The following is a 12,698-nucleotide window of genomic DNA, read 5'->3' on the forward strand; positions in this document are numbered from 1 at the left end:
AATGCTATCCCGAAAGATTCCCATACCCCTCCCCCCACCTCTGTTCCCCTACCCACCCACTCCCACTACTTGGCCCAGGCCTTGCCTTGTGCTAGGTCTTGAGCCACACCATGAAAGCCAGCTGTGTGAACAATAGGGGACACTCTGAGTTTCCAGGGAACTCAACTGGGTGAAGTGGATCCTTTCAGGCTCTGAGCAAGAAAAATGAAACTATTTTGGTCACGCTCATTGTCCTTGGGCTGTTTGCCTGAAACTAGTAGGTAAGAGCCTCTTAACTTCAAGAGACTTGGGAAGACTAATCCTGAGTATAAACACTTCCACACTGAGAGCCACTCTACATGCAAGAGACAAAATTGGCTCTAGGGGGAGGGTTGCATGGCTATCCTACGCCCCCTGCTGGTGAAGTTAGCGAATGCAGCAAGGTGGTTCTCTGTTAAATAGTTCCCGAATGTTTGCCCAAGCAGCAGGCACTCAAACAGCAGAAGCTAGGATATCCTTACAAAAGGAAATGGCCTGAAGGTGTCCTGAGATTACTCCCTGTCAAATCGCTCGGGCTTCACTCTCCCCAGGGAAGCCTGTGAATCTGTTATGCTAAGAATCACGGCATAGCAGCAGTGTGGACAAACAGGGAGAAATGAGCCCATTTCACCTGTGCAAGGGCAGACACTGAAGCCAGAAAAAGTAACTAGTCCCGTTGCTTTGGGGGCATATTGACTGCCTTTGAATCAGTGTCTCACTCTGGAGCTCAGGCTATCCAGGGGCTCATATATGATGCAAGAACAAGAAATGAATTTTATGAGTGGCTTTCATTCTGTGGTTGGTACTTATTTCTTCCCCAGTAAGTATTTAATCTTAGATGACTAGAAGAAGCTTTAGGCAGACTTATGGGTAAGAACCCTGGCTGACTTGAGCCTACCCACCAACCCCTCATGGAAATCAAGATACTTCAAATAAAGTGGTGCCAGGCAGTGGTGGCACATACCTTTGATCCCAGCATTCAGGAGGTAAAGGCAGAGGCAGAGGCAAACAGCCAACAGAGCCAGTTCTGAGACAGCCCGGGCTACACAGAAAAACCTTGACCTGAAAAACCAAAAATAAAAAAATAAAATAAAACAAAAATAAAAACAGAAAATCAAATAAAGGGGAGCTACCTCCGATACTGTCCTGCATATCCTTCCAGGGACCTCACTGAATGGAATCAGACTACTCGACAAAGAAGTTAGCTCTATTCTTCTTAGTTTGTATGTGAGTTCTTTGGCAAGATCAATGAACCCAAATTCATATAAGAATGGATCGAAAAGGTCAGTTCTTGTCAAGATCTTGTCAAGATCATTGTTTTTTTTTTCAATGAATTTTACATGTACACAGAGATTTTCACAGCATTGGATTCTGAAGAAATGATCAAAGCATGATGCACTCATACGTTTTAGGTCAAGGAAAATAAATTTGTAAAGTAATAACATGACAGTTTGTTATCTGGACTAGGGTCAGAAATTCTTTTTTTAAAAGATTTATTTATTATTATATGTAAGTACCTCTGATCCATCTCTTCAGTCCAGGGTCGGAAATTCTAAGGTCCTTACAGAGATAAGTGGTGGCAATGTATTGGAAGATAAGGGTTACATCAAAGAGTTTGTTTATTCAAGGTCACTGTAGCCTTAATGACCAGTCTCTTGTGACCAAGGCCCTTTCCCAGCTTTGGTATGTGAGGGCCATCCCTCCTGAAAGAACTATTATGACTTACTGCATATCGAAAACGCAGGACAAATGGTCCTGCCCAAAGTTACATGTCCTTTTGGCTTGAAGTAATCAGTTGACCAGTCTGGTTTATTTAGGCATGGCACTTGTTTAGGATTAACTCTAGTTTGCTGCCTTTATGTTTCCCACTGAATTAATGACAGCTCTTAGACTATTATTTTTTGCCCCTTTAAATCAGTGTGTCGCTCTGTAGCTCAGGATGTCTAGGAGCTCAATATGTAACAGCTTAGGCTGAGACTTTCAATTCCTTGGCCCCAGTCTCTTGAACACTGGGATGGAAGACATGCACTACCACTTCAGTTGGGGAGTAGCTCAGTGGTGACACACTTGCCTGGTGTGCATGAAGACCTGAGATCCATTTCCAGCACCACCACACACAAAAAAGTCAACCAAAAAAACCCAACCTCCCTGTCCCCCAACCTCCAAAACCCTTTAGTAGTAGGAAGAAAATGATCTAATTTTACTAAAAGAAGGCAAGGAAAATGATGTATCATTCAAAAGTTAGTACTTCCTGATAACATTACTTCCAGAAAGATGTTAACTGGGTGTCTTCATCTGTAAAATAGGGTTGGAAATCTTTTGTTCAGGAATTTTGGAAGATTCAAGGAAGATAACTTAAGTGAAATGTAATTTTTGGATAGATAACTGTATATTGTATTTTCCACATATTGTTCTGTGCTGTTTCCCTTGAGGGTGTCTCCAATGTAGCCTTGGCTGGCCTGGAGCTTGCTGTGTTCTATACACCAGGCTGGCCTCACATTCATAGAGATCTGCCTGCCTCTCCCTCCCCAGTGCTGGGATTAAAGACCTGTGCCACCACCACTACCTGATCCTGAATCAATTTTACAAACTATTTCAAGGGAGGGAGGTGAGGTGAGAGGGAGGGATTGGAAGGAGAGGATGAAGGGGAACCTGCTTCCTGGATGTAAAGTGAATAAATGACTTAGTTAATAAAAATATTTCATATTGTCTTTAGGACATTTTGATCCAACCAATAGAGAGACAACTGTTTAAATAGCTTACTCATTTACTGACAATTATGATCGGAGGCTCTGAAGGCTTGCTTAATGGTAATATCTCATTCCAGGGCTGGTGAAATGGCTCAGCCAACAAAGGTGCCCATTGCCAAGCTTGAGTTTGATTCGAAGAACCCACATAATAGGAGAAAAGACTTCATGAACTATAGCATGTGCACACTCATACACATAAACTCATAATAAATGACTAAATAAATGTAATAAAATTAAACAAAAGCCCCTTCCTACTAGACTACGCTATAGTTCATCTAATCAGATAGATTATGATGGAAAATTATGGAACAGAGGGACATGGAGATCATGGGTAAAGAACAACCCCAAACATACTTTTTAATTATTTCGAAACAAGGACATTTAAAAAAAAAGATTTATTTATTTTATTTATGTGAGTACACTGTTGCTGTCTTCAGATATACCAGAAGAGGGGGGTGGATTCCATTACGGATGGTTGTGAGCCACCATGTGGTTGCTGGGAATTGAACTCAGGTCCATCTGGTAGAGCAGTCAGTGCTCTTAACCGCTGAGCCATCTCTCCAGCCCCAATCAAAGACATTTTTTACTATTGATATAACATTTTCAAAAATTAAAAGCATTGAGAAGGGGGCTGGAGAGATGGCTTATCTGAAGGTCCTAAGTTCAAATCCCAGCAACCACATGGTGGCTCACAACCATCTGTTATGAGATCTGATGCCCTCTTCTGGAGTGTCTGAAGACAGCTACAGTGTACTTACATATAATAAAATAAATAAATCTTTTTTAAAAAAAGAATAAGTTCCTCACAATTTAAGGAAAAGTAAACCCAAACTCTTATAAAAGAAGACAATGACTGGCTGAAGAGCAGGCTCAGTGGTTAAGAGCACTTGATTGTCTTGCCTAGGACCCAGGTTCACTTCCTAGCACTCACAGTGTATAATACAATAACTCTAACTCCAGTTCTAGTGGAGCTGATGCTGACACGTCAAGGGCACCTGAATACACATGGAGTGTGTATGTGTATGTATGTATGTGTGTGTGTGTGTAAATGTATGTATATATGCAGGCAAAATACCCAGATGTATCAAAACATAATGTTTTATTCTTGGTTTCACATCATCATATCTTGTTCTCTCTTCCACAGTCCCCTTCCTTCACATATGTTCACACACACACACACACACACACACACACACACACCACTTTCCATATATGAAAGAAAATGTGAAAAATTTCTGAGTCTGACGTAACATAATGAGCTCCACTCTTATCTACTTCTCTGCAGATGACACAATTATCTTTATGGCTGACAAAAACTCCAGAGTATATGCACCACCCTTTCTTTACTCATTCATTTCCCCGTTCACCTGTTAACAAGGATCTAGGCATTTCATACCCAGACTATTGTGAATAGACCGGCAACAAGTATAGACATGCAAGGACTTCTGTCGTATGCTCAGAGTCCTTCAGGTGCCTAGCAGAAGAGGAACAGATGAGTTACACAGCACTTCTCCTTTAGTTTTTGGGGAACCTCACTGAGAGTTCCATTATGGCTTCATGAGTTTACATTCCTACCAGTGGTTTGAAAGTGTTCTTCCCTCACAACCTTATGATGATGGCCATTCATAAACTGCGTAGCAAGACAGAATGCCAATGTAGCTTATCTTTGTCTTTTCCCGATTGGTAAGGGTGTTGAGTATATTTTTCTCTATTGATCAGCCATTGGTATATCTTTTAAGGAAAAGATACATTATTTATGGTGCACATGCACGCCAGGGCACGTGTGTAGAGGTCAAAGGACAACTTGTAGGTGCCAGATCCTCTTTTCCATTGTAAGAGTTCCAAGGATCAAATTCAAGTTATTAGGCTTGGTGGCACAACCTCTTCTTACCGAGCTTCCTAACAGCTCCATTATTTCTTTAAAATTAAGACTTTAAAGTTCTTTGCCTGCTTCCCTTTGCCTCTGAGAGTGCTCCCCCTTCCACCCCCTTGGGTATACCCCCTTCCCTGGGGTATCACCTAGCTATAGGATTAGGTGAATCCTCTCCCACTGAGGCCAGACAAGGCAGTCTCCTGCTACATATGCACTGGGAGGAACTGGGTTGGAGGCTCGGAGCAGCCCATGTATGCTCTTTGGTTTTTATTTTATGTGTATGGTTGCTTTTCCATGTCTGTGCATCACATGCATGTAGTATCTATGGAGGTCAGTAGAGAGCACCGCTCCTGCTGAACCATCTCTCCACTTCTTTTGAGAAATATCTGTTATTGGCTGATTTGTTCAATGTTTTTATTTCTTTCACTCGTTGGGTAATTTTACACTTTGTCATTTTCGAGACAGAGTTCCTCTGTTTAACAGCCTTGGCCACCCTGGAACTTGCCTGCCTCTGCCTCCAGAATGCTGGGATTGAAGGCGTGCATCACCCTCGCCCAGGTCAAAGGTACCGGAGAGACTGTCATGGGTGGTGGGAACCAAACTCTTCTATGGGCCTAGGCTTTAGATGGCCTAGCCATCTCTCCAGTCCATTTCAGTTTTATTAGCATATACTAACCACATACAACAATGCCTCTCGTCATAGACCCTAATTCCATGTTAGACGTACAGTTGGTAAAGCAGTCTTCAGACCGTCACATCACTCCGCTTCATCTGCTGCTTTGCAGAAGCTTTTTAATCTCATGCAGTCCTTTTATCAAGTCTTACAACCATTTATTGAGCTGTTAGGTATTTTCAGAAAGTCTTTGTTGATCCCTTTACTGTGAAGCACCTAAGACGACTTCTTCTTCTTCTTCTTCTTCTTCTTCTTCTTCTTCTTCTTCTTCTTCTTCTTCTTCTTCTTCTTCTTCTTCTTCTTCTTCTTCTTCTTCTTCTTCTTTTTTGTTTTGGTTTTTCGAGACAGGGTTTCTCTGTGCATCCCTGGCTGTCCTGGAACTCACTCTGTAGACCAGGCTGGCCTCGAGCTCAGAAATCCACCTGCCTCTGCCTCCTGAGTGCTGGGATTAAAGGCGTGCACCACCACGCCCAGCTGCAATTTTAAAAAAAAAAAAAATTGGGATTTTATTAATACTGTTAAAAACAGAATGTTTTAAAAATTGAGTGGAAAAATGGTAACTGACAAAACGAATCCTTGAGTTAGGTACAGAAATAAAAGCCTGGAGTATCACCAAAGCCACTACTTCAAAACAAACCAATCCCAAAGATTTTTGAAATATTATTGACAGCAGGTATCAGTATGAAAATTAACCTTGTTTATGATTACAAGGAATATACTACATTACAAATGACCACTTGAAGTGGCTTTTAGTATGTTTCAAAGTACAGACATATAGATCTGATTTAAAGTCAAAACAGCATAAAACAACCGACTAGCCAGATAAAAGCCTCTTGAGACTCTGCCTCCTTTCATCATAATTAAGAAAACAAGTCTTTTGCTAGCTGTTTTTTTTTTTTTAAGTCCAGTTGTGGTGACACATGCTTTTAAACTCAGCACTCAGGAGGCTGAGGCCGGTGGAGCTCTGTGAGTTTGAATCCAGCCTGGTCTACACAGCAAGTTCCAGGAGATCCAGGGCTACATAGAAAACCCTAGGGTTTTCAAATTTTCTTTTAATTTTTTCGTTTTATGTGTACGGGTGTTTTTCCTATATGTACATCTGTGTACCACATGTATGCTTAGTGCACGCAGAGGCCAGAATAGGACATCAGAATCCCTGGCACAGAAGTAGCAGAGAGTTGTGAGCTACTGTGGGGTGCTAGTAATTGAACCTGGGTCTTCCGGAGGAGCAGCCAGTGTTCTTATCAGCTGAGCCATCTCTTCGGCCCATCTTTTGCTAGCTTGTAAAATAGTTCACATTAGTAAAGTATAAATAGTGAGCTTTTAAGTTTGCTTAAAGAAGCAGAACAAGATGTAATCAATAGATAAAGATCTCAGTCAATAGACAAAGCAGGCAGTCTTCCATGTGAGAAGGAAAAGAATTCTTATTAGATGATACCACCTGTAGGTTTTCATATCAATTTATTTATTATAAAATAATTCCCAAGAGTGTTTAACAATACAAATTTTATTAAAAAAATAAGTAACATCAAAACTGTTCAGCAAAATCTATATTCGATGTAACCAAAATAAACAAACACCAAAATAAAAAAATATACATCTCTCTCTATATATGTGGGCAAGAAACAAGTGCATTTTTGGTCCCAATATTTTTGAATATATTATATTTATCTAAGGAATTACATTAATGGCTAAGAAGATAATTACTAAGTTAACAGCAATGTAACTTAAAACTTCTTTTAAGATCTGTAAGCGGAGTTTTTGTTCTTTGTCTTCATTTCCTGACCACTAAGATGTTATGATAGTCCCAAGATAGAGAGAACATATATTAATGTCTAATGAACTGAACAGGTAACACTCATGCCTTTGAATTCAGCACTTGGGAAGAAGAGGCAGGCAGAAATGAGTCTAAGGTCAGCCTGACCTACATAGTGAGTATCAGGATAGCCAGGGCTATATAATAGAAACCATGCCTCAAAAAAAATTAAACAAACCAAAAACAAAAACAAAAAAGAAAAGAAAAAAAGAGAAACTAACAATGGGTAGCTGCGTGAAATAGGAGAGAGTTTTAAAGAAATTTCTTGGCATTTTAAGTAAACACAAAAGAAAAGAATTAAGCAGAAATTACAAATGTAGATAATAAGTTTGGGGAATGACAAAAAGTAAGCTATTTAAATTTAATTTTTCAAAAGTTATTAAACACTAGAATAAGTTGAGAACTCGTTGAATGGTAGCTAAAACTTTAAATGATAACATAAATAACTGTTATTTTGGAGCCACAACTTCACCAAGTTTGTTTTTCCAAAAACATGAATGTAAGCTTCACTCACTTGATGGGCTTTCATAATTAGGACAAACTCATAAGCTTACACTTAAGAACCAAAGCCCTCAGAGGGAAGTTGTGCTCAAATCTATTTGGTGCACCTTGCAGGTATCTGTGGCCAGATCACTATCAGCCTTATGGAAGGCCAGTCAAGTAGGAAGGGACTCTGCCTAAGAACTGATAAAATCCTAAGGCCACACATTGAAGCAAGTCTCACAGTGAAATAAATCACATTCCTTGGAAAGAGAGACTAGTCATCAATTGTGTTCATTGAACGGGGACACTGTCCAGGAGGACACTGGACTTTTTTTTTTTTAATTTCTGTGTTGCCTTTGCATCTGAAAAATAGACCAATGACATACAAAGAATGAAGGAAAAAACAGTTATCTGACTACCAAGACTGATAAAAAATTAAGAAGCAGGCAAAACACACAAAACAGAAGCTATACCATTTGACACATAATAATTGGAAGGCAAGTCCAACAAAGAAAAATACAAATTATCTGAAACAAAGAATAGACTACAGCAACTAAGGTGCCTTCTCCAGCGCCAAGTGGAGAATCAAAGCACATGCTAACATATGTTAACCTGACACAAAGAGAAGATGGAATAAGAATCTCCTGCCATCTGAAAGCTGGAAAGAGCTGGATAATGCGAGCAAGTGTTGTGAATTTTAACTGCCTTTATGAAAACACTGCAGATCTTTGAACTTAGGAAATTCCACCTTGTCTTCACCAGGTTGCACAAGCTTCATAGAGCAGGAATCTATTTGAACAAGCCACTTTAAAACAAAAAACAGAAACATTTTAGTATTCTTCATTGCTATTGGTGATCCATTTAAAAATTGCAACAGTGCTAAAATCTATCAAATTGTGCGGAATGAAAATAAGACTTACTCAGAAGTGGATTCAGAAGTTTCAGTTTTTTCGGTAACTGAAATCAGAGAAGGCTTTATGTTTACAAATGTAATACATGAAGACTGAGCATCAATTTAATTTTCAAGAGCTCACACTGTGATAGAGAAAAACTACTGGCCCATAGATCATAAATTCAAAGTAACAGACATATGTACATACCATTCTCTATAACAACTTGGCAAGTATGAGTTTTACGTTGATTTAAGTGTTTAGCCATACGGTCTAAGCCAGAAGTATCGGCTAGGAAGTCACATTTAAGGCACACTAGAGTGATGCCCCTATGAAAAGAGAAGACTAATAAGACAGAGGATCATATGAGGAAATCCATGCAAAATTCAGTAATTGTTCTGTGTAATAACTCCTGGTTTTTATTTTATGTGCAATCACTGTTATTTCCCAATTTTGTTGTAAATATGATCTATCTAATATGTTTCTAAAATATATTAGGGTTGGGGTTGTAGGCAGTATTTCCCTTGCATGTGCCTGGAAAAAAAAGGATGCTCACGAAAATAGCCTATCTACTGCTAAGTTATGCCATCGTTTAGTGCCTTATAAATTGAATGCTCTCAATCTGTTGCTAAAATATTCCCATCCAGAGAGCCGAGAGTCTTGGCTCAACTAGCAACTTGTATAGCACAGTGATTCCATGCCTTGGTTTATCTGCCAAGCAAAAGATAGCATTTGGAGCTGGAGAGATGGCTCAGCGGTTAAGAGCACTGACTGCTCTACCAGAGGTCCTGAGTTCAATTCCCAGCAACTGCATTGTGGCTCACAACCATCTGACGCCCTCTTCTGTTGTGTCTGAAGACAGCTATAGTGTATTCATATACTTTAGATAAATAATTAAAAAAACAACAACAATCCAACAAGAACAGCAAAAAAGAAATATAGAGGTATGAAAAAAAATTCAAAATCACCTTTGAGTAATAAGCACTAGGATGTTCTCTATACACCAAATTACTAGGTATTTTGGATACAACAGCAAAGAAAAAGGTTCAGTTTATGAAGCATATAATCTAGTGTATTTAAGTCGGAATAAAGTTAGAAGAGATAGGAAGACTGTAAATTTAGTAATTTAATATAATTATTAGTTTGTTAACAAAGCATATACATACCTGATATTTTACGTGGCTTTCATTTGCTTTGAGACAGGGTCTCACTATGAGCCCTGTGGGGCCTTGAACTCAGGATGCGCCTGTCTCCTTTCCCCAGTGCTGGAATTATAGGTGTGAGCCACCACACCAGCTTCATCTTATCAAACCTTCCTTTTTTTCTAAGTCTAAAACCTAGTAGTTTACCATATGCTGATTTGTTTCATCTGTAGCTCTGGTCTTACCATCCTGTTTTATATTTAAGCCTAGGTGCTATACACAGAAGAAAGTGTTCTTGAACAAACAAAATCATGTTTTCTTTCCCAAACCACCCTTCATTCCTGATTTCTCTTATGGTGTCACTTCCTTGCTACAAAGGTTTAAATAAAAACATTTCAGATATTTTAAATATTTAACAATTTAAAATATCATTTACACTGTATTAAGCTGGGGCTTTTAGACCTATCTCCTCTAAACAAATGACCTAAATGACCCCCAAATGACCTAAATGACCCCTAAAAGACAGGCATTCCGAAGACCACTTTTCTAAAGAGGAGAGTGTCATGTTTAGTAACTTAGCTAAGGCTAGTCCCATGTTTGAAATGTAGCCCTTAGATTCCAGAACTCATTTTAAAAATATCACATAAGCTTTGTTGTAAGATTTTTTTTATTTAATTTTAACAAATGAACTTCTTTTTAAAAATATTTAATTAATTTAGTTTTTCAGGCTTTCAATTTATTCACTCATTCATTCATAGATTCACTTTACATCCTGATCGCAGCCCTCCTCTTCTCTCCATCCACCCTGGTACAACCAGTCTCATCAGGACCAAGCACATCCTCTGGCACTGAGGCCAGATAAGGCAGCCCAGCTAGGGGAAATGGATCCAAAGGCAGGGAACAGAGTCAGAGTCAGCCTCTGCTCCAATTATTAGGGGTCTCACATGAAGACCAGCAGCACATCTGCTACAAATGTGTAGGGGGCTGAGGTCCAGACACTGCCTGCTCTTTGGTTGGTGATTTAGTCTCCATGAGCTTATTAACTTATTTTTATTTTATGTTTATTGTTGTTTTGCCTGCAAGCAGCTCTGTGTGAGGGTGTTGAATCCCCTGGATCTGAAGTTACAAACAAGCGTGAGCTGGCATGTGGGAATTGAACTCAGGACCTCTGGAAGAGCAGACGGTGCTCTTAACTGCTGAACCATCTCTCCAGCCTCTCTGTTCTGTATCATTTTATTTCCTGTGTATGAGTGCTTTGCCTACATGTATGTATGTGTACCAAATGCATGCTTGATGCCCATGGAAGTTGGAACATCGAATTCTCCTGAAACTGGCATTATAAATGGTTGCAAGCCACATTGTATACGTGCTGGGAACTGAACGTAGAGCCTCTGCAAGAGCAACATGTGCTCTTAAGCACTTCACCATCTTAATCCTATCCCAGTCCATTAGTAAATAACAGCCTTAACTACTCTGTGGTTTATGAAGCCACAACTTACTATGTATACTCCTCCACATTCATCTTCCTACCAAACCCTTGATTTACCCAAAGTAACTGTGATTTTTCTCAATGTCTTTCAAAGTAAAATTAATTCTTATTCTTTAGAACTTGTTTTTGGATTTAAAAAGTCTGTAACTAAACTTAAAATTATTTCCCCATATTCCAATCCATGCTTTCTTCTTCATGCATCTCTCTCTCTAGACACGTATCTTTTTTTCTTTTTCATTTTTCAAGGCAGGGATTCTCTGTGTAGCCCTGGCTGTTCTGGAACTCACTCTGTAGACCAGGCCGGCCTCAAACTCAGAAATCCACCTGCCTCTGCCTCCCAAGTGCTGGGATTAAAGGTATGAGGCACCACACCCAAACTTCAAGCATCTTTTAAGTAGAAACCTCTATTCCTTCTTTAATAAGTAACTCTCACTGCATCTATGATAAATTTCCTATTATTGTATTTATTTATGTTCACTTTTTTATATTCTACCAATAATTTTTTTTTTTTTTGAGACGGGGGCTCACTATGTAGCCCTGGCTGTCCTGGAACTCACTATGTAGCCCTGGCTGTCCTGGAACTCACTATGTAGACCAGGCTGGCCTGGCTTTGAATTCACAGAGATACACTTGCCTCTGCCTCTCAAATGCTAGGACATCACCTTACCCAGCTTAAATTCTACCTTCTTGAAAGTTGGTACCAGGTCATCTTCATCACTGTGATCTGTACACTTTTTTCCCCATAAAGAGCAAAAGTGAGAGGATGGAGAAACTGCTCTGGTAAGAGCACTAGTTGCTCTTCCACAGAATCCAAGTTTGATTCCCAGAACCCAGATGACTGTTGGCTCACAACTGTCGGTAACTTCCATTTCAGGGCAAGCAAATGCCCTCTTCTGGCTTCCATGGGCACCATGCATGCATGTGGTGTACAGATATCTATCTACACAGGCAAGACACACAGAATAAAGTACATTATAGTAAGAATAAAGCTGAGATTTATAAATAGTATATATTAACTTTAAGTACTACAGAATGTTAATAAAATTACTCCCAATCAAATATTGCTAAAAAGAATCTTTTTCATGTTACAGTACATGAAAGTTTCAACTCAATATCTGGCACCACTGAAACAGAGGTTAGTCATATGATAGACTACCTCTTCCTTTGTTCTAAGAATATAGCAACAAAAATAACTATCACGTTCAGTGACAATAATTTAGATTTTAAATTAGGTATACCAACACCTGGTTAAAAAGTATAATTACAACTTTTTAATACAAAGAACAGATAAAAATCAATTAATTACCTGAGAGCTCGTGAATGCTTCTTAAAAATATAAAGCTGCTTACTTGGGTGGTCATTGTGAGAGCTGAGAGATTAAAGACAAACAAGATTTTATTACCTTTATGATCTAATAAGTCATAGTAACGTTGGGCATATTTTCATGACTATGCGTATTTTCTTACTTTTGAACAGAAGTTAATGACATTCACATAATAATGAGATTATATTGATCACTGGTATGATCAGAGCAAGTACCCATCCATTAATATGTTATGATTGT

General features: G+C 39.1%; 1 protein-coding gene across 2 annotated transcripts in view; it reads right to left on the reverse strand.

The window, feature by feature from the left end:
- Nucleotides 1-6,758: 6,758 nt before the first annotated feature.
- The window catches only part of Znf280c (zinc finger protein 280C), a 42,910-nt gene continuing 36,970 nt past the window's right edge, over nucleotides 6,759-12,698 (reverse strand). The window contains exons 17-20 of one of the 2 annotated variants that reach the window (XM_021187547.1): nucleotides 12,441-12,503; nucleotides 8,714-8,832; nucleotides 8,534-8,570; nucleotides 6,759-8,418 (exon numbers count right to left, since the gene is read on the reverse strand). In XM_021187547.1, coding sequence (XP_021043206.1) covers nucleotides 8,403-8,418; nucleotides 8,534-8,570; nucleotides 8,714-8,832; nucleotides 12,441-12,503 — 235 coding nt within the window. In that variant the 3' untranslated portion in view covers nucleotides 6,759-8,402. The remainder of the gene's footprint in view (nucleotides 8,419-8,533; nucleotides 8,571-8,713; nucleotides 8,833-12,440; nucleotides 12,504-12,698) is intronic. The other variant, XM_021187548.2, reaches the window with a different exon arrangement.

The sequence above is a fragment of the Mus pahari genome, chromosome X, assembly GCF_900095145.1.
Source record: "Mus pahari chromosome X, PAHARI_EIJ_v1.1, whole genome shotgun sequence".
NCBI lineage: Eukaryota > Metazoa > Chordata > Mammalia > Rodentia > Muridae > Mus > Mus pahari.